General features: G+C 50.1%; 1 protein-coding gene across 2 annotated transcripts in view; it reads left to right on the top strand.

Annotated features, from left to right (window-relative positions):
- Positions 1-26,292, top strand: part of PRDM16 (PR/SET domain 16) — a 169,745-nt gene extending 143,453 nt beyond the window's left edge. The window contains exons 6-14 of one of the 2 annotated variants that reach the window (XM_017831181.1): positions 368-1,769; positions 5,369-5,456; positions 9,214-9,383; positions 11,168-11,245; positions 16,477-16,646; positions 17,154-17,328; positions 17,818-18,048; positions 19,381-19,555; positions 21,535-26,292. In XM_017831181.1, coding sequence (XP_017686670.1) covers positions 368-1,769; positions 5,369-5,456; positions 9,214-9,383; positions 11,168-11,245; positions 16,477-16,646; positions 17,154-17,328; positions 17,818-18,048; positions 19,381-19,555; positions 21,535-21,669 — 2,624 coding nt within the window. In that variant the 3' untranslated portion in view covers positions 21,670-26,292. The remainder of the gene's footprint in view (positions 1-367; positions 1,770-5,368; positions 5,457-9,213; positions 9,384-11,167; positions 11,246-16,476; positions 16,647-17,153; positions 17,329-17,817; positions 18,049-19,380; positions 19,556-21,534) is intronic. The other variant, XM_017831180.1, reaches the window with a different exon arrangement.
- Positions 26,293-27,837: the final 1,545 nt, after the last annotated feature.

Raw genomic sequence — 27,837 nt, forward strand, 5'->3', positions numbered from 1 at the left:
GCAACCTGGGCTAGTGGAAGGTGTCCCTGCCCATGGCAGGGGGTGGGACTGGATGAGCTTTAAGGTCCCCTCCAACCCAAACCATTCTGGGGTTCCACGATCATCTTTACTGAAAATTCCCCCAAAATTTGTTCAGGAGTAGCACATCCCCTCGGGTTTCTGTGGAGCTGCTTGTTGAGACAGTCCCTGGGATGGGATTTATCCCAGGTGGGCTCCCTGAGCTGGCCCCTCAGCTGCTCTTGCTGCTCTGGCTCCAGTGAAGGGGGATCCCGGGGTGGGGGAGGCTGGGGGAGCTCCCGGCGAGCCCCGGAGCCATTTCCTGGTAATTTCATATCGCTTTTGTTGTTGGTTCCTGTTGACGCTTTAGGTGAGGTCTGTCACAAATCCTACACGCAGTTCTCCAACCTGTGCCGCCACAAGCGGATGCACGCGGACTGCCGCACGCAGATCAAGTGCAAGGACTGCGGGCAGATGTTCAGCACTACCTCCTCCCTCAACAAGCACCGCCGCTTCTGCGAGGGCAAGAACCATTACAGCCCCGGCGGCATCTTCGCCCCCGGCCTGCCCCTGACGCCCACCTCCATGATGGACAAGTCCAAGCCCTCTCCCAACCTCAACCACGCCAGCCTGGGGTTTAACGATTATTTCCCGTCCCGCCCGCACCCCGGGGGCCTCCCGTTCTCACCTGCCCCCCCGGCCTTTCCCGCCCTCACCCCGGGATTCCCGGGCATTTTCCCACCCTCTCTATACCCCAGGCCCCCCTTGTTACCGCCCACACAACTGCTCAAAAGTCCCCTCAACCACACTCCGGACGCGAAGCTCCCCAGCCCCCTCGGGAACCCGGCGCTGCCGCTGATCTCCGCGGTGAGCAACAGCAACCAGGCCCCTTCCGGGGAGGAGAAATGTGAAAGCAGCCTGGAAAACTCCTACCTGGAGAAGCTAAAAGCCAGGAACAGTGACATGTCCGATGGCAGTGACTTTGAGGATGTCAATACGACCACGGGCACGGACCTGGACACCACTACTGGCACGGGATCTGACCTGGACAGTGACGCAGAGAGCGACAGGGACAAAGCAAAAGACAAGAGCAAACAAATGGAGACCAAGCCAGATTTCGTCAGCAGCTCCGTGTCTGTGAGTTCCACCAACACCGCCAGCGAGATCCCTCTCTTCTATTCTCAGCATTCCTTCTTTCCTCCCCCCGAGGAGCACCTGCTGCCCACCACGGGAGCAGCCAATGACTCCATCAAAGCCATCGCCTCCATCGCAGAGAAGTATTTTGGGCCTGGCTTTATGGGGATGCAGGAGAAAAAGATGGGTTCGCTCCCCTATCATTCCATGTTCCCTTTTCAGTTCCTCCCCAATTTCCCCCATTCCCTCTACCCTTTCACGGAGCGGACCCTCAATCACAACTTGCTGGTCAAGGCAGAACCAAAGTCACCCAGGGACCTCCACAAAGTAGGCGGCACCAGCTCGGAGTCCCCCTTCGATCTCACCACGAAGCCAAAAGAGATTAAGCCAATCCTGCCGCCCCCGAAGGTCCTGCCAGCCCCGTCCTCGGGGGAGGAACAGCCACTGGATCTGAGCATTGGCAACCGCATCCGAGCCAGCCAGAACGGAGGAAGAGAGCCACGGAAAAACCACATTTATGGGGAGAGGAAGCTGATGGCAAGTGAAGTCTTACCCAAGATTTCCCAGTCTCAGCTGCCTCAGCAGCCGTCCCTGCACTACGCTAAGCCATCGCCCTTTTTCATGGACCCCATCTACAGGTATTAACATACCCTGCCTTAAGCCTTTCTCTGACCAGCTCATTTTCTAGCTGACATCACACCTTGAGGCAGGTGGGGATGTAGGTTGTTTGGAAGGAGCAGTGAACTCCTGCTGTGGGTGTTTGTGCTTCTCAACACGTTGAATTTCCTGAATGGGAAGGGCAGAGTAATTGTGAGGAGCCCTTGTAATCAATGTGTGTAAAGAACACATCCTTATTTTGATAAAGAAGAAACTTGACCTATTTAAGGACTCTCCCACGAGCCATCACTAAGATGGCACTTCTGCTGGGGAAATTCCAGAGGTTTGATTCGATAAGAATGCAGAGTTCAGATGCCTCGGAGCCCGGGCTCTCATGGCTTGGGAATGAGTCAGGAGCCCTGGGAGCCTGGAAATGCAGCTCTCCCACTGACTGACTTGATGGCCTTTTGTGAGCCACTTCACCTTTCTTCCTCCCACCCCCCCTTTTTCTTTCTGGTGCCTTTTCTTAAGAGTTTCTCAGCTCGGAGGAGCTGCTGCTGCAGATCGAGCCTGACGAAACTTGTTACTCCTGGAGTAACAAGTGCTGTGTAAACACATGGTAGTGTGTTACCACCCGGATCTCTCCCAGAGACACTCCTTGCAGACTTTTCTTTCTTGGGAGACAGCAAGGGTTTTCTAGTGTCACTTGAACAGATGGGTTTTGAGGAGGGCCTGATGCCTTACATCATGCCTAGAATGAGCTGAGCGTGGAAGGCGTGTGTAGAGCAGGCTGGGTGAAGTTATCCAAATGCCAGTTAAGCTTCCAGAAGGAATGAATTCAGGAGCTGCAAAGGGAAGACTTGAGCCCTTTGTTGTTTGAGGGATTTTTGCAAAAATCTGTTTCTAAAGGAAAGTGATGTACAGCTTTATGGTGAGGGTACCAGCAGATTTGTGTGTCACCCATCCAGGTACCAGCACCACCTTTGGTGTCGTCCTGCTCTGGATGAGGTGGATGTGGCACGTTTGGTTTTAGCAAAGCCCAGTGAAAAGAAGGGTCCTCAACTAGTTTGATTTAGACATTAGCATGTCAAAATATTACTTAATGTTAACTTAGATATTAACATGTCTAAATGCTTCATGTCATCTATTGGGATACATGTGTTTGGCCTGGAAAGCTCCTGGATTCAGTGTCCAGCTGGTTCCTGGAGGTGAATGGTTTGTCTTTGCATCCCTTGGGTTGAATGTGAATTGTGTGCCTAGTGATCCTCCCTGTGTCCAGCCTGCTGGAAGGTTAAGGGATGTGCTGCAGGAGCCGGTGTTCTCCTGGTGCTGGAAAGCCTCAGAGTCACCACAGTATGACGTGTCAGCACCAGGATGGGTCACTTGAGCATTCAAAGGGCTGCAAACAACAGCAGAACGTCCCCAGTGTCGCTGAGGCTGCTGCCTTCAGCTGATAACTGGGGGGAGAGGTGATGTCAGTGTCTGGCCAGGCCAAGGAGCTGCTGGGCTGGGATCAGTGAGCCCTGGGTGCTGGCTCTGCCAGCTGGGGGGTGATGCAGCACTGCCTGTGTGCCATCTGTGATGGAAACGCTGCATCCCAGCCCAGGAGGGGCCGTGTCCTGCCTGGGACCCACCGTGGCCATCTCCCATCTCCTCCTGGAGAAATCAGTCAGGATACAAACAGTCCAGCATTTGTTTTTGTAAAAATTACTCCTGGGAAAAAAAAATAAAATCAATAAATGGGATAGAAAGGCAAAAGCATTCACGTTGGATCCTGCCACTCCTGGGCATTATCAGCAGGAATATTAAAATAACATGGGCTGGAAAAGCTGCTGCCAATTAAAATAGCGGCCTCGGGAAAACCGTAAAGGTCCAGAAGACAGATGGAAGTGAAGGATGGGGGCATCATTTGCTGCATTCCATGGGATGCACATAGTTTTAGTAATGTGTTAAAATAGAAAGTCAGCGGTGGGGCTGCTTGCGAATCAGACTTGTGATGTAATGAGCTAAACAGCCCAGCTTCCAAGTCCCAGCTCGAAAAACATGGAAATATTTTGTTTCTAAACTTCCCTTTATCAGACTCTCTCACATCATTTGGCTCCTTCGTTTTTCTCCCAAAGGCCACTTAAATCCTTGACATTTTCTCCTGGTGATATAATTTAATGCAGCCAGACAGCCTGAAACTGGGGCAGTTCTGAGCTGGGCCTGTGAAGGTGCCGTTCTCAGGCACTGGGCTGAGAGGAGTGGCTTTAATCCTGCGGGCGCTGCGGAATCCGGCTCTGACGAGGGTGTGAGGACCTTGCTGTGCTCTCATTCCCAGTGCTGGGAGACGGTAAAGCCGGTGCAACGCTGTCAATCCACCCAATTTTATGCCTGTGGGCAGGCAGGGCTCTCTGCAGACGCCTCTGCCGGGGCCAGGGATGTTCCCTTGGGCGTCACAGCCCCAGGGAGAGCAAAGCTGGGCCGGATGGGGGTCCCAGGGAGCAACTTTTTACATATCCTTTGACAGATTGTTGTTTTTCTGACAGCTCATGCCCATAAAAGCACATACCTTCCAAAGCCCCGTAGCTCAGATGGCATTTCCAATCCAGCTCTTCTCTCTCCCTCTGCCCAAGAAGAATTAAATGCAGATTAAGTTCAGTTCACTGACTGCACTCTGCAGGGCTCTTCTTTAAACTCTTTGGTAATTTGATCCATGCACCAATCAGCTGAAATGCAGCAAAATAATTTGCTCTCATTTATGCTGGACTAATGTAGTTAAAATTACTCTTACTCTTGGATTTCTGCTGTTTGAGCTGGATGGACTCAATTCCAGCCATTTAAAGAGGCAGCTGTGTTTGTTGGAGCTACTTCCATAACACTTTTCTCCCACAGAGGACATTTCAGTTTGTCTTTTTGGTGATTCCACACCACAGTTTCCCTGCAAGTAGAATATTTTGTGAAAGCAAAGCCAGTATTTTCAAAAATAGGAGCCTCACGTTTGGGTCGTTTCTGTACATCAGGTGCTTAAACATGAAATATTTGAGTGGCCCAAGGTGATAACCAGAAGAACTCAGGTTTATAAGGTGCTTCAGAACTCTCCCACCAGTTCCTCACTTTTTAAATTGTTGTCCACACGTGCTTACCAAAGAAACTCAATGCAAATTATGTCTCAGCTGCGAGGGAGGAAATAAATATGAAACACCTAATGATTTCAGCACGCTTGGGGCTGCAAAGTCTGGCCCAGTGTTAACTCTTTGGATTAATGCAAACTCTCAAAGACAATTTCTTTTCCGTGCAGGGGCTGCCTGCTGTGGGCTCTAGAGCTTCTCCCACTCAGACATTGCTTTTGCTGTAAATGCAGGGGTTTCATGACATTTCACAGCAGCAGAGGCTTATAAAGCACCACAGAAGAGCAAAATATTTTCTTAGTCGTCAGTCTGATGGCTGACAAATACTGCCCAGGGGAGGGGATCCGTGCTCGTGGGATTCCCAGCGCCTTTTGCAGGGTGGTTGTGGGTCAGAATTTGGAGTTCCCAGTAGAAGGGGAGGGAAGACATTTGTGTCAGTAGGAGAATAACCCCGTGTGTTTGACTGACCCCCCTGCAGAGGGTCTGGCTGTGCCCCTGTGAGGTATGTAACCCTCTGTGTTGTTGTCCAGCAGGGTGGAGAAGCGGAAGGTGACAGACCCTGTGGGTGCCCTAAAGGAGAAGTACCTGCGACCCTCCCCGCTGCTTTTCCACCCCCAGGTAACAGCAGGGATGTTGTTGTGCCACGTTGGGTGAGTGCCAGGGGGTTGGGATGGAGCTGGTACAGCCAGGCCACTGGCATCACTGGGATCAGACTCCTCCTCGTCCGAGGGCTTGATTGGGATGTCCACTGTGTTCCACCAGTTACTTTCAGACACTTTTATCTGTGCCAGGTTTGAGGATGATGGCAGTTATGCCTTGATGTTCCCTTTGCATTACCAGAAGAACGGGGCTGAGGTTTGGGCAGCTCTGCTGAACTCCTTTCCCAGGCCAGAATGCCTGGGTGGGTTTTCCTTCGGGAGCCCCTGGTGTGGTCACTGGCAGTGGTGCAAAGTGGAGAAGGACTGTCCAGCACCCAGGCAGCAGCATTTTGTACCTGCCTGGTGTTCCCTGCCATCACCTGCAGCGTGTGGAGGAGCCAGGCAATGGGTTCAGCTGTGCCTGCTCCAAAGGCATGTGACAGTCACCAGCTATCCCCGTCCCTCCTGCTGTGGCCAGGCTGGGATCCCAGCCCCGTGGTCCTTATTGTGCTCTCCTTTATATTCACATGCATTGTTCTCCCCTGATAGTGTTTCCCACCTTAGATAAATAACTTGCAGGTTTGTGAAAGCTGGATCCTGGTTGCTTTCACAGCTAAACTTAGTTCCCTCATTGTTTCGCACCAGCCTCAGAGTTTGGTTAATAACTTCCCCCGATTTTTCCTTCATCCAGGCTGGATAATGGTGACAGGCTGGCCAGGAACATCCTGTGTTTGTGTGAGTTAGAATAGTGGGGATATCTGCCTGTAAAGAATCTGATAGCAGGGAGGAGCCAGTGTGGCAAAGCAAACCAACGAGACGATGAGAAACGTCCAGACCCTGAGCAGGAGCAAAGCTTTGGGTGGAAGGTTGTTAACATTGTTCCTGAAATCCTGACCACGTCCTCTTCCCATGGCGATGAAAAGATGTGGAAGGTCTGGTTATCTCTAACAGCTTATCACACAGAGTAGCCCAAAATTTACAATCACTCGGGCCCAAAACTTCCTGATAACTGGTTCTAATGAAGCGTGTGCTGGGTACAGATCCCCGGGTCTGGAGAGCTGCTGTTCCCATGCTGCAGTCCATCAGGGAGCTCAAATACAGCACAGGAAGGCGGGTTATTTGTTCCAGAATATGTGAGATTTTTACTATCAGATCCCCTTCCAATATTATCATGGAATATCATGAGTTGGAAGGGACTCACAAGGATCATCGAGTCCTACTCCTGGCCCTGCACAGACGCCCCAAGAATCCTACCCTGTGCCTGAGAGCCTTGTCCAAACCCTCCTTGAGCTCTGGCAGCCTTGGGGCTTTGACCACCACCTTCCTGGATCCTAGATTCCTAAAATCCTAGATCCTTAGGAAAAGATCCTGGATCCACCTGGTCTTCTCTCCCTCTAAACACGAGCCTGGCCTCAGTCCTTTCCTCTGTGACTCATCCCCCAGCTCTCACAGAGCCCTCAGTGGGATGGGAGGAAGCAGAAAATGTGATAAAAGTGTTCAGAAGACGTTTTCTCTCTCAGAATGAATTTCAGGCAGCTCTTATTTTTCAGCCAGTCGTTGGCAGAAGTTCCTCTGCTCTCTGGGAGTTTTCCCACATTGTCTATTCCAAATTAAACTCTGGACAGCATAAATAGCCAGTGTAACTTTTTGATAACTTAATGGAGGACCTTTTCTCACCTGTTAACGTTTCTTTTCTTCTCCCTTTCTTCTTTATTATAACCAGGCAGTTGTTCCCTAAATAGCAAAGTGCCTTTGCCACTGGAGAGGCCGTGGCCAATGTTTAGAATTTTAAAACCAGCCTACGGCTCTGAAGGCAGCAAACATCTCTGACTAAGTGCCTAAAGAACAGGGCACAACAAAGGGTAGCTCCAGGTACCCCGGCGAAGGGCTGAGTGCAGGGCTCTGAAAGGTCCAGAGAGCATTTTAACGTGGTGGTTTTGTTCCATGACTGGCAGCTGGGGCAGGGCTGGTGCTGTAAATGATCAAGTAACCTTTTCAAGTGGCTGGTGCTAAGTATTACTTACAATTTAGCATGGGCTGGGAGCCTCCAACCAAGGGGCTGTGGATCTATTATCAGGGAATGGGGGTTACTACTCCTCTTGTTTTGCAGCTTATGAATGGCTGTCAGATTTCCACAATGTAGTCTTGGGAGATTAAGACAACTTTTTTTTTTAATAGTCGTATATTTTTAAACAATATCTTGGCTCTCTTCCCCCTCTTCCCCCCCCCCAGCCCAGTTTAATAAAGTGTAAACGTGCAAAAGGTCAGCCCTTCCTGTACAATAGAGCATCTCCTGGTGATAAATGGCTTCCTACTGCCTTCCGCCCCCCTCTGCAGCCAGCCCCGCTCCCCCCGTGCTCCCGGGGATGTCAGCACAGCCAGGAGGCAGCTTTATTGCTGCCTTGTTTGTTTTATCCCTCTTTTCTGCTCTTGGTATCTCGAAAGTGCTCTCAGGAGTGCACGAAGCTGGATTTTGGAGATGTCAGCGTCGTCCTCCGAGCTGCACTTCTCTCTCTTGGCTCTTGGATTTCCAGTTTTGCTCCAATGAAAGTAAAAGTGCTTTTTTTTAGGTAGGATTTTTATGCAAATCCATTTTTTTTCTCCCCACATAGGCCAACTTCTTTCTTTCCTTTTTTTGTTTTCCCCTTCTCCTGTATCTCCAGCTTTTTCCCTTGCTCCCTCTTTCAGGTGTGGTGTTTACTCCAGTGTTTAGGTGAGCACACAGATGTTGCAAAGTCATACAAACTAAACCTGCTAAAGGCACCCAGGGGCATTTTCCTCAGTGTCCCATCCCCAGGCCAGCGTGCCAGCTGCTCCCATCCCAGCAGGATGTGTAGCTGTTGGTCCTGCTGACTGTAACTCACCCAGCCACAGCTCACATCCAGGGCCTTGGCCAGAGTTCCCTTTCACTGCAGGAAGCTCAGCCATCTCCCACCCATCCTTCCATCACCTTTACTGGCTGCTGAACCTTTCCTACATATAATTAAAGTGCTGGCCTCTTTGCTAGGCAAACTCTCGGGGGACCCACTCCATTCTGAGCCTGATCCTAACTCCTCCTCTTCCCAGCTGCTCCCTTTTCACCCCTTCAGCCTCAGCCTGTCCTCTCTCAGCTCCCTGAGCAGCCATCACACACCCCTCCCACTCCACTTTGGCCTGAATTCTTCTGCCTCCTGCCTAAAACTTCTCTGTCCCCTCACACCTGGGGTCGTGTCCCTTCTGCTCCCCCACAGCTCCCTGCCCTGTCCCCCTGAGCCCCTGGGAGGACAGAGGATGCTGTAGGAGACATCAGACCTCCCTGCTTCCCAAGGCTCGGGTCTGAGTTTGAGGGGAGAATTTGAGTGCTGAGTGGTACCTCTGGTGTCTGACCACAGTGCTTAGTTTCAGTTTTATTCCTGGAAAAGGGGCAAACAGGCATATTCTGAGATAACTTGTACTCTGAAATGCTAAAAGCGAGCACAGGCACATTGTGGAAGGTGAACAAGTGCTGATTTCTGGGATCTAAAGTCCTGGCTTGGCCATTTGTGTCTTTCCTGATTTCTCCAAGACCAGTACACTGTTCCTGTCTTCCTTGGCTGGGATCAGTGGCTCCCTTTCCCACTGTGCAGCTTCCAAGAGTGAGATCAAACATCAGCAACAAGCTCTGACCGACCCTCGGGAGCTGAAAGTCGCGTTTTGTGCACCAGCTCATGCTCTTCCCGTGGGTTTTTGTGACACAAGGTCTCGCCTTGTCCTTGCAGATGTCAGCCATCGAAACCATGACGGAGAAACTGGAGAGCTTTGCAGCCATGAAGGCAGACACTGGCACGTCCCTGCAGCCCCTTCCCCACCACCCCTTCAACTTCCGATCGCCGCCGCCCACGTTGTCCGACCCCATCCTGCGCAAGGGCAAGGAACGCTACACCTGCAGGTGAGGGATGGGCACCCCGGGGAGCCAGAGCATCCCCAGGGCATGGGGGCACCACAAGGGACCAGGGATATCTCCGCTGCCTCCACGGGGGCGGGAGGGGAACCGAGGAGCAGCAGAATTAGCCCAGAGCGTTGGGATGACTAATCCCCTCTGAAATAGCTTGTTTTGTCTGGGAGGAAATCAGCATCTTCTGTTTGCTTTGTAATTTTTAATAACCCTGAGAGCGGATCTGGAGATTCTCAGGCAGGCCCAGCTCCCCGGGCCAAGGCCCTGGTGTGTGGCAGCGAGTACTGTGGTTCCCAAGGCCAGCTCAGCCTCAGCCATGTCCATCTCTGTCCATCTCAGCTGTGTCCATCTCAGCTGTGTCCATCTCAGCTGTGTCCATCTCTGCTCTGTCCATCTCTGCTCTGTCCATCTCTGCTCTGTCCATCTCAGCCGTGTCCATCTCTGCTCTGTCCATCTCAGCTGTGCAAAATGAGGGCATTGCAAACAATGGCACGCAGGAAACAACTTCTTCAAACACACTTGCACCCCCAGAAGTCCTCAAGTGCCCATCGCAGCTCCAACAGCTCCTCTTGGAGCAAGTCACTGATTTTTAATAATAAACCTCTGTCTCTGTTTTACCTGCAACTACTCAAGGTTCTTGTTGAGAACCTCCTGCTGAGGTTTTTTGGGTGCAGAAACGGGCACATGCTTTGGTTGATGTATCTCTTACACGCAGCTTTGCCACAAAAGCTGCAGGCTCAAATTTCAGCTGAGTATTTAGAAGTTGGAGGGGTTTACTTACAATAGGGACTAAAATTTAGATACACACTCAGGAGTTACCATTTGTGTTTTGGTTGTTGAGGAACACTCACATGGACTGTTTATCCTCAGGACATCTGAGGGTGCTGAACGTGTCTGAAATTAAGAGAGTCTGCTCAAAGCTTCCTCCTACAGCAGAGTCACAGAGTGCAGCCCCTCATCCTTAGTATTTTATTTCCCAGTTAGTATTTTTAGTTATACCTTTTGAGTTTACCGTGAACTGGATTTATTGGGGAACACAGTTCCTTCCTTTATTAATTTCCTGTTGCTGCATCTCCTTGCTCTAAGCAGCTCGTCAGCCCCATAACCCAGCACTGCAGCCTTTATCCAGGAGAAAATGCTGTGAATTCCAAGGGTGACGGAGCAGATTCTGTATGATGAGCAAGTAAACAGGGCTCTAAAGGACATCTATAAACATCTCACCTGACAGGATGACCGGGCAGGGATTAAACCCCCTGTATCCTGATGAAGGAACGCTGTAGTTAAACCAGGTCCTCAAGTGCCATGTCCACACATTCCTTGAGCACCTCCAGGGATGGGGACTCCACCACTGCCCTGAGCATCCCATTCTAATGCCTGACAACCCTTTCTGTGAAGAAATTCCTCCCGATGTCCAACCTGAGCCTCCCCTGGCACAGCTGGAGGCCGTTCCCTCTCCTCCTGTCCCTTGTTCCCTGGGAGCAGAGCCTGACCCCCCCGGCTCTCCCCTCCTGTCAGGGAGTTGCAGAGCCAGAAGGTCCCCCCTGAGCCTCCTTTTCTCCAGGATGAGCCCCCCAGCTCCCCATCAGACTGTGCTCCCATGTCACCTCTGTGACCCCTGTTATTCTGGGGTGGGGTTTGACCTGCACATCTTCCCCCCTCGGTCCAGGAGGGAGCTGGGAGTGCACTGAGGGATTTTGGGGGCGGTGTGAGGGTGGGTGAGGTGGGTGTGCTGTGCTGTGGCTCCTGCCCTGATGGTTCCCTCTGCTGTCTCTCCCCAGGTACTGTGGTAAGATCTTCCCCCGCTCAGCGAACCTGACGCGGCACCTGCGGACACACACGGGGGAACAGCCCTACAGGTGAGCTGGGCCCGGGACAGCCCCTTCCCAAACCCCCCTCGCTCCCCACGCCAGGATTTCTTCCCCTCTCCATAAAGCTGTGCCAGCAGAACGCCACGGGCCTGGAGCATTACACAGAGTGATTCATAGTGTTGTATATTATGTGTACCAGCCAAAAATAATCAGGCTTGGCAGCCTGAAGATAGACACTTAACTTATATTTAGATGTATGCTGGCAAACGAGGGCTCTGATTTGCAGTGTTGTTTCACACTCACGTTAACCATTCATCTCAAGGACAGCTGAAGGTGCTGAATGGCTCTGAAATTCAGGCTGGTTTGAAGGGCTTGCCAGGACCTTCACTGCTGGGGCTGGCTGGATTTTTTTTTCCTTTCCTGATGTATATCAGAGGTGCCTGGAGCAGTGGATCAAAAAAACAAAGGAGAAGAGAACCCCTATAGAATTATCTGCTTTAAAATCGAGGTTTGGCAGTGTCTGACCTTAAATCACGGAGTTTAAAGGGACTGATGGGGGGGGATTCACAAACAGTCTCACACGTTCAATGGGTGTTTTAGGTAGAAAGCTGAACTATTTTCTGCTAGTTGTGGACAAGGTGGTGTAATTTTGACCCCTCAGTGTGCAGGGGGTGTGCACAGGGACAGACTCTCCCTCTGGAGAGCAGGCACAGTGTCCCATCCCAGCACATGCTGGTGCTGTGGCTCAGAAAGGGGCTCCTGTTTAACTCAGGGCTTTAAACTTGAATAAAACTCACAAGAAAATATGCGTAGTATGTGTGTGTAGGTGTATAAATGACTATTTCTCACGGAAGACCAAGCAGGGATCTTCCCCCCCAGTATTTTCTCCCAGTCCTTTGCAGGCGGTTTCAAAAAAAACTTCAGCAAAAATACACTTTCTTGTTAGAATTGGGTCCATATATGAGCAAACCTGAAGGAAAGATGAATTGAGAGCTCGCTGCAAATCAAGCATTCTGTTTTCCATGATGTGAGTAAACGTTTTGCACGCTGTCAAACAACAGTAACAATTCAGTCTCGTTTTGGGCAGCTGATACTGCAGCCTTTCCATGCACAGCCATAAGTTCACAACAAAGCCAATGTGGCAGTTACTGTATGAAGAGAAACACAAATTTATAAGCAGCAAAAGGCCATGTGGTCAAATACATCACACTTTTATGCCCAGTTTGGCTCAAGAGGCGACTCTCCCGCATTGTAGTCGCTGCTACGTGCGGAGCCACGTTTATTTTCCATACAGAATTTTGAGTAGACGTTAGGTAAATTAAAAATACCCCCCCTTCCAAAGCAGACATATATTTTGGACCCAGTCCCTGCTGTGGTGTTCGGGGCTGTGGTATTTGATACGAGGAGTGGGCTCTGTGTGTTCCCTGGGCACTGAAACGCTCGCTCCCGATTATTCGGGGATTGTTAGTTCGGTTTTCTTCCAAAAAAGGAGACTTGCAACTTAACAAAGGTTAGGAAAATAAAGATTTATTTGATCTGGTCTTCTCCCAGAAAATGGCCTGTGTGGGGTTTTTTTGAGGTCTGACTCCTGGACAGTGTTGCTGTCTAACAGCACTCGGGAGGGTCGGAGCTGCCTTTGCAGAGGAGCTTTAATTATCATTGATTTGCTTTTTGCTCTCAGAGAAATGAGATTTGCAGCTTTGGCAGCCAGAATTGTTTGCAAAGCTTGTTTTTTTAAGTATTGGCTTCATGCAGGTAAAAGGAGGGTTTACTGATGTTTAAATGCTTTTCCTTTTGATTCTGTCAGTGCTATATATTAATTCAAATATCAGTTTAAGTGTTCTTAAAGTCAATATAAACTGACCAGATGCTCACGTGGAGATTAAGAAAAAGACCAGAAAATAAAGTGCTTTGGTTTCAATTCCTGATTTTCAGTGAAAAATTATTTTACCAAGAGTTTTTACCAAGATGAGCATTTTTATCAAGTCACTTAAACCTCCTAGATGTCTGTTTAATTATGTATAAAGTACAAATTACTAGCACAGGAACAATAAGGAGGCAAATTATTTTTTTTAAGGGAAAGTGAAACACGTTTTTTGAACTGTGAGAAATACCTGCCAAGGCACTTCCTAAAAATCAGCTGATTTGAAAAGACTCCGAGCCCCTGTGCCCTACAGTGAAATTCAGTGTTTCTTCTCACTCTTTTGTTTGCACCAAATCTAAAATTCAGGAGCAGGTTATTTCAAAATCCAGTCATAAGGCCCTTGTAGGTCTTGTGCCCTGTTATTTGCATTAAACTGAAACTCTCAACTAAAGCTGACGTCTGCCACGTCATTTCAGATCATATGTAGTTCAATAAATGTCTTTATTGAAGACATTCCTCATTTCCTGGTGTTTAAAATGCAGCCTAAGTTCATCCCTGCTATAAATGCTCTTGGGGCTGAGGAGGAGTTGCTGTCTGTGTGGTTTGTGCTTTTTCACTGCAGTTCTGCCTTTCCAGCTCACACTGATCAGCAAATCCGTGTAAAACTGCCACTGTGTCCCAGGGACTCCTTCCCACATCCCCGGGGTCTGCTCCCTGTTTTCCCCCTCCACCCGTGTTATCCCGGGTACCTCCAGCTCCAGGAATTGCCTGTGGTTCCTCAGAGCCCCCCAGCTCCAGCTCCAGCTCCAGCTCCTTCTCTGCTGTCACTCACTCCCACTTTAGATGTTTTTAGCCCATTGCTGTGTTACTTTAAGCTGATAAGGGAGAAGCTTTGCTGGTGTCCTGTCAGTGTGTTTGCAAAGCAAATACTGCTGCCTTTGAGTGTTACTCTTCTCCTGCCTCCCTGTTCACCCCTCCCCTGAATTTAAGCTGGTTCCTCTGTCTGGGTCATTTATTTAGATTAAAACCAGCCGAGTTCCAAGCACTGACCCCTCTGGGACCACAAATAATGCCGGACATCTCCCTCATCCCTTTGCTCCCAGGCATTAGCTGCTCCTTCCCCACGGCCCTCTGGTTCCTATTTCTTTAACAAGCTCTTTATCCTGTCTCCACGCCCTGCCCTGGCTGCACACAGCTCGTTGTGAGAGCGAGGACCTGTCAGAGGGAACTTTTCAAAGACTTCCCGGACATCTAAATAAACGGACACGGAGGGGGCTGGAGCTCTCCCGCCCTGCCCGTGGGAGAGCTGCCTCTGAACCAGCTGGAGCTGCTCCTGGGAGGGACTCAGGGAGAGTCAGGCTGGGTACCTGGACAGCCCTGGTGCCCACTGTGCCAGGCATCCTGTGCCAGGCACTGGGACACACACACAGAGCTGAGTTTGGCTCAGATGGTGCAGATGGGGAGGAAGGGAAAACCACTGGCACCAGCAGGGATGAGCTGGACAAAACTACTCGTGAAGATCCCATGGAATAGCAGGAATTTGGGGGTATTGGTTGTTCTGGACGTCACAGCTTTCTGAAGGGCTGAGCAGGAGGAGCTGCTGAAGCCTGGCAGCTCCTGAGAGCAGGGTCCTTGGTGCTGGAAGTCTGTGTTTAACTCCCCGTGTAGAAACTGTGCTTGCTCTTGCTGATGTTCAAGTAATGTTTTCTGGGGTTGTTTAGGGGTTTTTGAAAGAATGAAGAGGAAAGACTTTAGAAGTCTGAAAAAGCTGTGGTTTAAAAAGAGATTTTGCTTTCTTCCTTGGTTAATCCTAATAAAAGTTCATTATTTGAAATATCTTTATTCTTTCTGGAGGTTTAGCAGTAGGAAATTCAGAGGTGGACATGGAATCCATAAACATTCAGCGAGAGAGAGTGTTTCATAAATGTATCCCTGCTATTTCCAAAAATAATAATCAATTTATTTTTGGAGACCAAATAAAAATCACAGCTGGAGCACATCTGGAAATGGGGGGGTGTTTCACAGCCGAGACTTTTTTACACTCGCAGCTGAACCTGTTGTGTCTGTAGGGAGGAATCCCGTGTCCTAAATGTCCAGGGAAATCCAGTTTTATCCTCGAGTGGGGCTGGCACGGGGTGAGGCTGGCTCAGGTGATGCCCTGAGCACATCAGGAGCTGCTGCTGTTCCCAAAACCTGTGTGGATCCCTCTCCATCTCCATGTCTCGGGGCTTTGCAGCCCAGACTTTTGGGGGATTCTTGGATTCTCATGGAGGAGTAGCTCAGCTGAGCAGGGCAGACGTTGCTCTGGGCTGGAGGAGCTCGGAGCAGTCCTGCTGAAGTGAGTGGATTTGTCCTGGAATTACAAGGGCTTGGGAGCAGTTTGGATTTTGTCCCGTGAGTGTCCGGGATTTGTGGAGGATTGTAGCAGAGAGAGATTCTGCTGCTCGTGGGTGTGGAAGCAGAGCCACGAGAGAAGCAGCTTTGCTGAGTTCCAAGGGATGTATTTAACGGGAGAGACCTAAGGAGGGATTCGGTGGATTCCGAGGGGAATGAGGCTCCCAAAACTCTGCAGTGCGGCTCGAAGCTGCCCTCTTCAGTCCATCGGAGCCCACAGCACCAGCCTGAGCAAATCCTTGGGTTATTTTGGAGGGAATCTGAATCCAGAAAGGAGAGTGACCACTTTGAACAGGCCCCCAACCCATCTGCCACGGGTCGTGCAGGGACTCAGCTCGAAGAGGGAATATTTCTTCCCTCAGCAGCTTCCCTGAACATCCTAGCTTGACTCCTTACAGTCCAGTTTTTCATCTTAAAACAGATATTCACCTGTAGGAGTAAATCCTGTTTGGAAATTATGTTGTATTTCTTGGGAGCTGTCGTACAGAAAGAATAACCATTATTACCTTTAAAGACACACTCTGTGGCCTGGATCTCCAGCACCACAAGGAGTTTCACAAATAAAGCTGGAGTTTTTTGTGTGTCCAGCTGACTGTCACCTGTTAATAACTATTTTATACATTTCACTTCCCTTCTTTTTCCCTCTTCCTTGTCCTCCCTCCACAGCCATATTTCACCTAATCCCTCCCAAAAGGGGAAGGCTGGAAAGAATAAATTCACCTTTCTTATTTTAACGTTGATGTGTGGAAAAGTAATTGCTTTGTTTAAAGCCCTTATTTGTTTGGATGACTTGCTTCCTAATTAATCCTAACCCTTTCTTTGTGCTCCTGGAGTAACAATAATATCAGATTTGTCTGCAGTGATTAATGCCTTGTGCTTCCCATGTCCTCAGCTGAGTAATGATTTATAGACCAACATTCCCTGGTTTTCTGATAGTCAGATTTTTCTTTTTTTCTTTTTTTTTTTCCTTTTTTTTTTTCCCCTCACGCTGCAATCTTTGGCGTTTGCTTCTGTTTTTCAGGTGTAAATACTGTGACAGGTCATTCAGCATTTCCTCCAACCTGCAGCGGCACGTCCGGAACATCCACAACAAGGAGAAGCCATTCAAGTGTCACCTGTGCAACAGGTGCTTCGGGCAGCAAACCAACCTGGACAGGCACCTGAAGAAACACGAGCACGAGAACGTGCCAGGTAGGGCAGGACGTGGCCGTGGGTCTCCCGGGGCACTGCAGGGACGGGACACCCTGGGCTGGTCCCTCTCTGGCCCCTGGGAAGCCTTTCTGGAGTGCACTGTTCCCTGTTTGTGGGGGTGTGTGGAGTTTGAGAAGGTAATTAGGGCTTTGCCTTAAGATAAACACTGAAGGAGGAAATCCCTGTGCTGAAGCCAAGGAAGTGATTTCCCAGCATAGTGAAAAAAAAAATATTATGGAAAAGTTATAGGCAAACAGCTCTGCAATGGATAAGGGTTCTTAAATTGTATGTATTGTCCATAAATGCTAAATATCCCCATATTTCTCTCTGTAGTTCAGGTCTGGGAAACACAAACTTCCTTTGGGAGCTTTGGGCCATGAGTTTTCTCTTGACTGTTGACTCACGAGTATCTAGTGAGGGGACTGTTCCTCCTTTATGTTTCCTGTTCCTGATGGCCTTGGCAACACCTGATGGTGTCTCCTGTTCTCTCCTTGTCTCTCCCCACAGTGAGCCAGCACTCTGGAGTCATCACCAACCACCTCGGGACCAGTGCCTCTTCCCCAAACTCGGAATCAGACAACCATGCACTTTTAGATGAAAAAGAGGATTCGTATTTCTCTGAAATCAGAAATTTTATTGCAAATAGTGAGATGAATCAAGCGTCAACTTTAGCAGATAAAAGGTAGAAAATAGAATTATCTGGTGACAGTACAGGCACAAACAGTAAAATAATATGAGAGAGAATTTAAGCTGGTTGGTGGAAGCTTCCTCCTCCTGATTGCTCAAAGGGAGATTGTTGGAATACAGCAGCACAGAGAAGGAGGAAAGCTGCCTGTCCCACAGATGTCATATTTCAAGAGACTGAAAACCAGCATTTAAATTCAGAGTAGACATTATTGTAGTTTGAAAAGCCTTGGGGTTGGTGTATTCTTACCATAGTTATCGGCCTTTAAGACATGGTAAAGCTGATTTTTAAGTGCCTGTGGCATGTTGATTTTCCTTTTTCTTGTGTCTTAAATAATCTATATATGTATATAAATATGTCTCTGTGTTCATACACATATATATAATATTATCAAAGCATTGCAGTAGAAGTACATGACTTACACATTTGCCACCTTTTTTTTTCTTTCCTCTCTCCTTCTCCCTCCCCCCCAACCAAATATTTCAGGCCAGAAATCCAGGATATTGATGGCAATTCCCAGTGTCACGGATTAGCAAATGAGAAAACAGAAGATGTGGACGATGAAGACGAAGAACTGGAAGAGGAGGACGACGACAGCCTGACAGGGAAGTCCCAGGACGAGCCGGTGTCGCCCACGGCGGAGCCCCGAGGGGCGTTTGAGGATGAGGAGGATGAGGAGCCCACGTCTCTCACCATGAGCTTCGACCACACCCGGAGGTGAGGGGGCTGTTCCAGCCGAGGGGCCAGAGGGGGCTCAGCCCCTGCCCCCGTGTCTGTGGTGGATCATCAGTGCTGTGGTTTTGTTTTCCCAAGCCATGTCTCTCATGCCTCCGGTTTGATTTGAGCGTTCACTCGAGATTCCATTTCACCATGGTGGGGGTCACGAAACAAGTGGACTGCAAGGAGAGTCTGGGCTGAGGTGTGTGTCCAAGGCTCCAGGAGTCTGGATCAGGAGAACAGTTAGTCCCACACAAAACCCAGGGCACCACAGCTCAGCAGATGTTGTCTTTCTCTCCAAGACTCTGGCCAGGGTGAGGGAAGGGGTACCTGTGCAATCCCTTTGGTGCTGCTCTGGCCCTTCGAGTCACAGCAAAATATCCTTGACTGCCAAGTGGAATTCTCAGAGCTCTGGCAAAAAGGGGATTCTGCCCCTGTGCCCCCTCAGGTGAGACCCCCCTGCAGAGCTGCCTCCAGCCCTGGGGTCCTGGCACAGCAAGGACATGGAGCTGCTGGAGCAAGTCCAGAGCAGGCCACCAAGTGGATTAGAAGGGTGGAGCAGCTCTGCCATGAAGACAGGCTGGGAGAACGGGGATTGTTCTCTGGAAAAGAGAGGGCTTCAGGATGACTTAACTGCAGCCTTCCAGTACCTGAAGGGAGCTACAAGAAAGATGGAGAGAGACTATTAAAAAGGGCTTGGACAAGGGGGAATGGCTTCATACTTACAGAGAGCAGAGTTAGGCTGGATGTTAGGAAGAAGTTCTTCCCTGTGAGGGTAGGGAGGCCCTGGCACAGGTTGCCCAGGGAAGCTGTGGCTGCCCCATCCCTGGGAGTGTCCAAGGCCAGGTTGGACAGGGCTTGGAGCAGCCTGGGCTGGTGGAAGGTGTCCCTGCCCATGGCAGGGGGTGAAATGGGGTGATTTTTAAGGTCCCTTCCAACCCAAATCAGTTTGTGATTCTATGATTCTATAAAAAGCAAAGACTTCTTTTCCCCAAGGTCAGCCATGCCTAGACAGCTTTAAAATTCAAGTTTCCTGCACACAGTGCAGGCCCAGCCTTCTTTTTGCCTCGTGGCAGCAGACGTGCCAGGATGCCAAGTAACACCTTCCCCAAGCCCAGTGCCCTGCTGGTTTTGGTGCAGAACCTCAGACACCTGCAGCACTTGTTGCTCTCCACTTCTTCTCTGCTCCTGCCATGCCGTGTGGTTCCCGTGTCCGTGTGTCCGTCCGTTCTCGCATGTGGCTGTGACCCCCGTGGGTTGTGCATGCAGGCACCGGGCGAGGGGTGGGCGCCCAGCCGAGCTAACCCGGCTCACCCCTGGTCATTGGTACAGGTGTATTGAGGAGGACGAAGCCGCCCTGTTAGATTTGGAGCAGATGCCGAATTTTGGGAAGGGGCTGGATCTTCGCAAAGCAGCCGAGGAAGCATTTGAAGTTAAAGATGTGTTTAATTCCACCTTAGACTCTGAGACAATAAAACAGACTCTGTACAGGCAGGCTAAAAACCAGGTGGGTATACACAGAACGTTTTCCAAGCTTGCCGCCAGCACGGACAGTAGGATTAGGGAGCAGCTGCCCTCCTCTAGCAAAGGGTTGTTTTCCCCTTCTAGTGGGTTATTTCCCCCCTGCAGTGTTTTATTTCCCCCATTCCAGCAGGAATTCTAACACACACACGGATTGTGAGTGAACTGTGTCCTGTTGCAACAACTGCAACAGAGAGGAAGGGTCTGGCCATCACCCTTAGGGCACCAGGTGGATTTGTTGTTCAGCCCGTGTGGTGAGAACATGGCTACACAGAGGCATCTTGTCTGTTTTTATCTGTCTGTATAAATGTTTCTGTGGCTCTTTATTTATTTATTTATACTTCGAGACGGGTCTTCTGTTTGTAAACACCGAGGTTTGTTCTGCAGAAACAGCAACAAAATGCCCTTGGGTTTGGTTATAAAAGGTGTCACAGACAACAGCATTTCCAGGACTTGCAGCCCAGCATGTCTAGAGGGTCTCCTTGTCTATCTCCTTGATTTCTAAAAGTAAACCATACGTAAAAGGACTGGAGAGAGCACACTCAGCCCTTGGCAGGGGATGAGCCCAGCTCTGGCCTCAGAGGCTCTTTCTGATTTTCCAGCAACAGAATTTATCATAAAATCTGTGTCAAATATTCAGCACAGCAGTTGTTTAGTGCTGCCATGCAGAACATGATTTTTGATTTATCACCCAAAACTTGTGAAATTCTTGTCCCCCTTCACAGCAGGTGTTAGGAGGGAGGGAGGGTCTGCTGGAAGATTGAGCAGAGCTTTTTTGGGGATGAATCTCAATTAGTACAAGCCACTTGCCAGACTCATACCTGTGTCCTGTCACTAATATCCCAAATGCACTAACTCTGGGAACAACCTGCTCTTTTCCAACGTGTACCACACTGTTAGGGCCAGCCTGTGCTTGACTAGGGAGGGGTGGTATTTTTGATTTTTGAATCGGTTTCACACTTGAATCACAATAAGCAACTTAAATAATTCAAACCATATCTTGTGCTGGAAATGTAAGAGTAAACCAACATTTGTGTGAGCAGCAGAGCATTCCTTTGGCTTTCTTTTAAGCAGTTTTAGAAGTGTGTGTGTCCACAGCACCACAAAGCTGTTCCTCTGCCCTGGACCAGGGAGGGTGGGGACCAATTATGTTCTCCTCTTTCTCCTGGGTGACAATGACATTGGCTTTCCCCTCTGGTGTGTGAGGTTATCATTGGCCTCAGTCCTCACACCACTTGTGTGGGTTGTGGAAGGACACAGAGGTGTGTGAGATGAGCAGTCCTGGAGGAGGGAGAGCACCCAGGTTCCAAGAAGCCAGGTGGTTGTTGTGTATGCAGAAGTCTTGGTGTGTTTCTCCCAGAAAACACCTTTAATCATTTAGCTGCAGCAATAAATCCACCCTGACAGAACATCTGAACACACCAGTAGTGCCAGTGAGCATTTTGTGTTCCCAGATAGCTCCGTGCAGGTGTCTGCAGGCACCAGTGGGCTCATGCCAGGCAGTGAGTGGGGATGAGCAGCTGCCCACCAGTGCCCACCACGATGCTGCTGCTGTGGGCATTGCTGCCCCATTTCCAGGGCTCATGCCCGCCCCAGCCCAGCCTCTCTGAGACTCTGGCCTCTCTGGGGATGTACTTGTTTTAAGAGCAAATCCCAGCAATAGCTGTCTTTCCCTGGGAGCAGAGGCTGCAATCACTTTGTGGGACCTGGCTCGAGATGGGTTTGGGCCTGTAAGGGCCAGTGGGAATGATGGTCCCTCCTGACTATCCCTACAGCTGCCTGTAAACGGTGGCAAATCCAACTCTTTGGAGTGGTGGGGGCCATCCTGGTGTGTGGATGGGGGTTTATGGCCCAGGCCAGAGGGTGCTGCCTGCCCCGTGTGCGGGGTTGGGGCTGTGCCTCACACCCCCTGTTCGGGGTCCTGCAGGGTGTTCACAGTGTCCTCTGCATTCCTCTCTCCCCCAGGCTTATGCAATGATGCTGTCCCTGTCTGAGAACGCTCCCCTCCACACGTCCTCCCAGAACTCTCTGGGTGCTTGGTTGGACATGGCAGGAGCAGCTTCAGAGTCGGGGACCTTTAACCCCATCAACCACCTCTGAGAGGTCCTCAAGGCACTGGCCAGAGTCCAAGCGAGGCGGCAGTGGTGCTGCAGCTATCCTTGCAAAATCCCAGCGAGCAGAAGATGGATGAGAGGGCCTCAGGGAGTCGTCTGAACTTTGGGCTGAGAAGGAAACCTGTCGCATCCGACCTACACGTCCTGCATTTTTACCTGTCCAGAGTTTTCCTTTCTAATTTATCAGAATGAACCTCTCCCAAACTGGATAACCCTGACACAGCCCCAGGATTTCACTGTCTATAGGAACAGCATGAGCAAGACATGAATTGCAACAGTGCAATCAAAGATTGGCCCCTCCAACCTTACAAACCAGTGTCACTGAGCCAGTCCAGCCTGAGCAGGAACGGCAGCTCGGAACCACACATTTCCTTCCCATCCAGCTGAGCAGGGAAGTACTGAGGGAAGAGAGCCAGGGCTGGCCTGTCCCTGGTGCAATTCTGACACAGTCACTGGAGTTATACCAGGGAAGGGAAATTCATCCCATTTCACTGACCCCCAAAAGAGATCTGTGCTCCCACAGAAATACCAGCCTGTCCCTTGTTCCCAACAAAACCTTGGCACGGCACAAAGCTCCTCGGAGGTGAGGCCTGGAGTCATCCTACACTCCGTGCAGGTCCCAGCTGGGACATCTCCAGCCTGGAACGTTGCTGGGGTCGGTGTGTGGACGTGTCACACCAACGTGGGTCATCGGCTGTGCCCTGAGCACCCTCTGCCTGAGAGGGCAGAGGGCTCCCCATCCCTGCCAGTGCTGCCAGCCCAAGCTGTGCCCGGGCTGGAGTGTCACAGTGTCTGGGACAGAGCCGTGCCCAGCCAGGGCGGTGGCCGTGGTGGCACTGGGGAGTGATGGAGCTCCTGGCAGTGCTTGGAATTCCCCAAGCAGAAAGATCCCAGGGTGAGCCCTTCCCTGGCTGTGCACAAGGAAACGTGTGCTGGGCGAGTCTCACCCCACTGAGGGCAACTCAGACACATCTTCTCCTGTGTCATCTCCCGGGGGTTTTGGGTGACATCATTCCGTGCTGATGGTATCTGGGGCTGTGGCAGAGATCTCTGATTCACACCGTTGTTCTGGCCTGTTGGACGGTGCCTCTGCACCACCCGCTGCTGCTTGGCCTGTAATTTCAGTAGAAAGACTAACATTTCTGTGCTCCAGCAGCCTGAGGGTGCAGAGCTCTGCTCGGGCACAGAGATAAGAATCGAGTTGTCTCTCCAACCCTAAAGTTGCTCACAGATATTTTGTGAGTGATTTTAAATCGCTTCAAAGCCTCATCTCCTTTGCTGATACACAGCAGCCTCCAGAAATCAACTGGGCTTTCTGCTGTTCTCCATTGCAATTGCAGTTGGAGCAGGGAATTTGGAGATAACATAGATTTACAGAACGATTATGGAAGCCACGTGCAGCCCCTCTGCCTGCTCAGTATGGAAAAGGGCAGGTGGAGGTTTCTGAGCCAGTCCAGAGTGGGAAGCCTCATTCCATCATGCCAAAACAACGGAACCACCTCCCTGAGTAAAGCAGAGGTGGGGGGGGGAGTGATCTCTTTGCAAGGTCAGCTTTGCTCCCAAGAGCACACCTGAGGCTGTTTTTGGGGAGCCGGGAGCCTCAAACTGTCCACGGAGGAAAACATCAAAGATGGCTTTGGTACAGAAGGAACAAAAGGTAAATTAGCAGCATCAGCGTGTTTCCCAAGAAAATTTATCCTCCTTTTTTTGTTTTCCACAACATCCTGTGAAAGTGCCCAAGGCCCTGAGAACACCAGTCAGTGTAACCGAACTGCTTCATGTATTTGCACAAAGCTCTCGGGCAGGGGAAGCCCGAGAGCCAACACTGTCAGAGGAACCCTGGCTCTGCAGAGGGGAGGGACAGCCCTGTCCCATCCCATCCCACCCCATCCCATCCCATCCCCACTGTGGCAGCTGCAGCACAGCCCTGCCCAGGCACTTGGCCTTTAAATTATTCCCACAGGGGCCAACTGAAAATAATAAAAGAATTGTTTCTTTTCCTGATGGAATTTATTTTAAGCTGTATATAACTTGTAATTTTGGGCTAATTCCTTTCTTATTTTATTTCTTCCTTAACAGTATTTTTTGCATTAGGTATCATTCTTGTGAAGAAACAATGTTAATATAAGTATGTAGTGAAGGACCAAAATCGTGTCGTTAAGGTTGGATGTTGGATGATGGATAACCAGGGAGTAGGAACATTTTGTCCATGTGCCAAATGCCCCCAGATCAGTCCTGCCAGTCGTGCTGCCAATTCTCCAGACAATCACCCCTTGGGTTCCCTTTGCCTTGAAGTGCCCAGGGCGTTGGAGGAAGGTTCTAGTGATGGCCTTGGCTGGTTGGGAACCAGCACCAGCTCCCCCAGTGCAGGAGGAGGAGGAGGCCAGTGGGGATGCTCTGCCTCAATGGCCTTGCTTCAGGAGAACATGGAAAGGGCCGTAAGCGTGGGGATAGATCCATCCTGTCCTGTTCCAGCACGAAGCCGATTTGCAGCTCCTTGGATTTTGGCAGCTGCTTGGAGCAAACAGTGTGTGAGCATGTCTCTGGTAGGGCCCATGGCACTGCCTGTTGTGCTGGAACAAGATCCATGGGCAGTAAGCAGGGTTTGCACGCTCGGATCCAATGTTCTGTCTGTCCTTTGAGGGGGTCGGGATCTGCAGCTCGAGGAGGGAACGGAGCAGCCAAGGGAGTGGCAGTGAGCTGGTCACCAAAATGTGGGCCAAGTATCAAGAAATTCAAGAGTTATCATGGGGATTTATTTGGGGTATTTATGGTCTTCCCGTCCACATCTCAGCCCTTCCCCCTGCTGTGTGGTTTCTCCAAAAGCTGTTTGTCAGGTCCTTGCTCTGACCAAGCTCATGCTGTCGCTGTCCCCCTCCCAGGGCTGATCCTGGCTCTCCACAGACCTCCAGGAGTGAAGGCTCCTGGTGCTGGCCTGGGATGGGGAGGTACAATCCAGCCAGGGATTGAGGACATTAAAAATATAGGGTTTAAAATCATGAAATTATTTTTTTTCTTTTCATATTTTCTGATTCAGTTTTCTCCCCACTTTCTCTAGCTCATATCTCCATGTGTTGTACGATCTCCCAACTCCTCTAATTTAGCACTGATTACAAGTTTTGATTTTCTGGTTAAGATAAAGAAACAGAAAGCCTCATTGAACCTCTGTTTAGCTTTCACTTTCATTGGATTGCACTTGAAATGTGCTGCAGTTCCCAGCAGGTGTTTAGGTTTCGGTTGCTGCTTTAGGGAAGAATCCCGTATTTTCAAGGCTGTTTCCCAAGAGTTTTGTGTCGAGGACGTTCTGCCATCAGGGCACAGGTGGCTTCCCAGCAGTGGGAAGGTCTGGGAGCTTGGGTGAGATGTGGAGCTGTGGTGCTCAGGGCTGTCCAGAGCCATGGACACGTGGGGATCCAGGATCCCAGTGCAATGTGGGCAGGTGAGGGTGGCAGGGATGGGAATGTGGGCTGGCGTGTCCAATAGCCAGGGCACCACTCGAGGTGTGATTTAAACCAGAGCTTTTTGTAGGACCTACTTATTGAAGTGTCTTCACATCCCACGGCCTTATTGCCACAACAGCACAGAGGAGAGAAGGGCAAGGCCTGTGGGTGTTTGGTGTGGCCGGGAGAGGCCGGGAGCCGCTGGCTGCCCCCTCCTGCTCGGCAGGGAGGGAATGTCAGTGCTCTACAAAGGGCCTCTGCTTTGGCCACAGGTGGATCTTCCTGCCTGGGCTGGAGCTGGTGGACATGGGTGTGGTGTCTGTCCGTTCCCTGCTGCCTGCTTGCTGGTGGTCAGTCCTGGTGTGACCACTGTGGCTGGTGTGGAGAACGGGGGTTCTCCTGCAGGAGGTGCCGAGGCACCGGGTTCTCCCACAGGACGTGTTGAGGTTCTTCCACGGGATGTGCCCTTTGGTGCACAGGCTGCTCCGGGTGGGTGCCTTTCCAGGGTGTCCCATGCCAGCCAGGTCCTGCCTCACAGGGCATCCCAGAGATGTGGCTGTGCAGGGCTCCACGGGAGCTGCCCAAACCCAAACTGAACAGGGCTGAACAGCAAACACCAGCCGAGTTTGCTGAGCTGCATTCCGGGACACGCCCAGCCGGGGTTCTGTCCTGCTTAAAACAGTGTAGAGGAAGCTTTTGATTTCTCCCAAATCAGCACTTAGACGCTCAGTAGACGTTCCCGGGACCGGCTCCTCGCTCCCGCCGCGCGGAGCCTCCCGGAAAGCACTTGCACAATGACATGGACGCGTTTGACTCTAAAGCATCAAAGCACTGGATCGTGAGCCCCCTCCCCTCCGCCCGGGTCAATCTGCTGACTTACACTCGGTTTTTTACGTGCTGTATTGTGTGTGTGTGTGTGCGGCGGGGAAGGGGAGCGGGACCCTGCCCGCCGCTGCCCCCGTGGGCAGGAGTCAGCGCTGGTCACATAAGGGCAAAACCCTCTGCTCCTCGCCCATGGTCAGTAGTGTTCTCACAAAGCCATGAAACTTCTCTGTAGTGTTGAGTGATACTGTGACTAAAACGTTCTTGAATGATTCCGAGGTTCTTTCTCTCTCTCTCTCTCTCTCTCTCTCTCTCTTCTGTCATTAATTCTTAGTACCACTTTGGAAGAAAAAAAAAAAAAGAATGAAAAAGAAAAAAAAGGCAGCTTTGATTTCCAAATGTGCAATTCACATGTGAACAAAGTAATTCTGAAAGTAATTCTCAGTGTATTTTACATTCTCGTTGCTCTCTTCAAAGCAAGAGATGTTTTGCCCTGATGTCATTTCCAGCCTGCAGAAGATGTAATTTAAAACATATATATATTGTGCTTGCAAGAATCATAAATCTGTGCATCCTATGTCATTCCTTTTCCCATTGTTACAATACAGATATGATTTAGGTTGGATTTTTTTTTTTCCTTTAGACCTGTATAGTGTTTTTTTAAATCAATTGTAAATGTCTGGTTTTCATATAATGTTTAAAAAACATTGAGAAAGAGGATGGTGCTTGTTCCATATCATTCTTGATTGTATATTGCTTCTGTTATGTTTATAAGTAAACTGTGCATGACTTGTGTTTAGCAGTCATTATTGTGTCTGTTTGTGAAATTTTTATTAAAAAGAAAAAAATTCCGTAGATGCACTTATTGTATATGTGATTAGATTTTGCGTCCGAGGCTCGAAGCCTCGAACTGCCAAGGAAGAAAGAAAAAGTGTTGGCAGTTATTAATTAATATGGAATCGCTTTGTTGGGAGCATAATGAAATAAAAGATATGAAGTGTAGAAAATAATTAAAAAAAAAAGGCGATTTTACAAATTTCATTTTGATGCTTGTGATAAAAGACAAATGTACTTGTGTAGAGAAATTCCTTTAAAATAATGAATAGAAAAAGCTGATTTTGAGGTTAATGCTGTAGAATAGGAATGTATACCAAATGTAATCTTTCCAATGCTACAATGAATTTATACATGAGATTGATATGCAATAAACCTGTGTGCTTTTATAAGCAGTGGTCCCATGAGCTTCTTTTCATGGAATAGCAGTGGAGACGCCCCATCACAGCCAGTAAGGGGGTGTTGGGCCGTGTCAAAGCCTGGCTTTGCTGCTCTGTGCTCCCTGTGTGGTGTGATGTTGTGTGTGCATGGTTTGTAATACTTCAAAGAGCCTCAAAAAATTAAATTATGCCCCCCCCCGCTTGCTGCCAAGGTCAGATCACAGAATCACTGAGGCTGGAAAAGACCTCCCGGATCATCGAGTCCCCCCCGTGCCCCATACCCACCTTGTCCCCAGCCCAGAGCACTCAGTGCCATGGCCAGGCCTTCCTTGGGCACCTCCAGGGCTGGGGACTCCAAACCTCCCTGGGCAGCCCCTTCCAAGGCCTGACCACCCTTTCCAGCAGGAAATTCCTCCTGATGTCCAGTCTGACCCTCCCATGGCACAGCTGGAGGCCGTTCCCTCTCCTCCTGTCCCTTGTTCCCTGGGAGCAGAGCCCGAACCCCCCCCGCCCCCCCCCTCCTGTCAGGGACTTGCAGAGCCAGAAGGTCCCCCCTGAGCCTCCTTTTCTCCAGGATGAGCCCCCCCAGCTCCCTCAGCTGCTCCTGCTGCTCCAGCCCCTTCCCAGCTCCGTTCCCTTCTCTGAACACGCTCCAGCCCCTCAATGTCTCTTGGAATG

Source organism: Lepidothrix coronata, unplaced genomic scaffold (genome assembly GCF_001604755.1).
Source record: "Lepidothrix coronata isolate B3197 unplaced genomic scaffold, Lepidothrix_coronata-1.0 Scaffold188, whole genome shotgun sequence".
In the NCBI taxonomy this organism is placed as follows: Eukaryota; Metazoa; Chordata; class Aves; order Passeriformes; family Pipridae; genus Lepidothrix; species Lepidothrix coronata.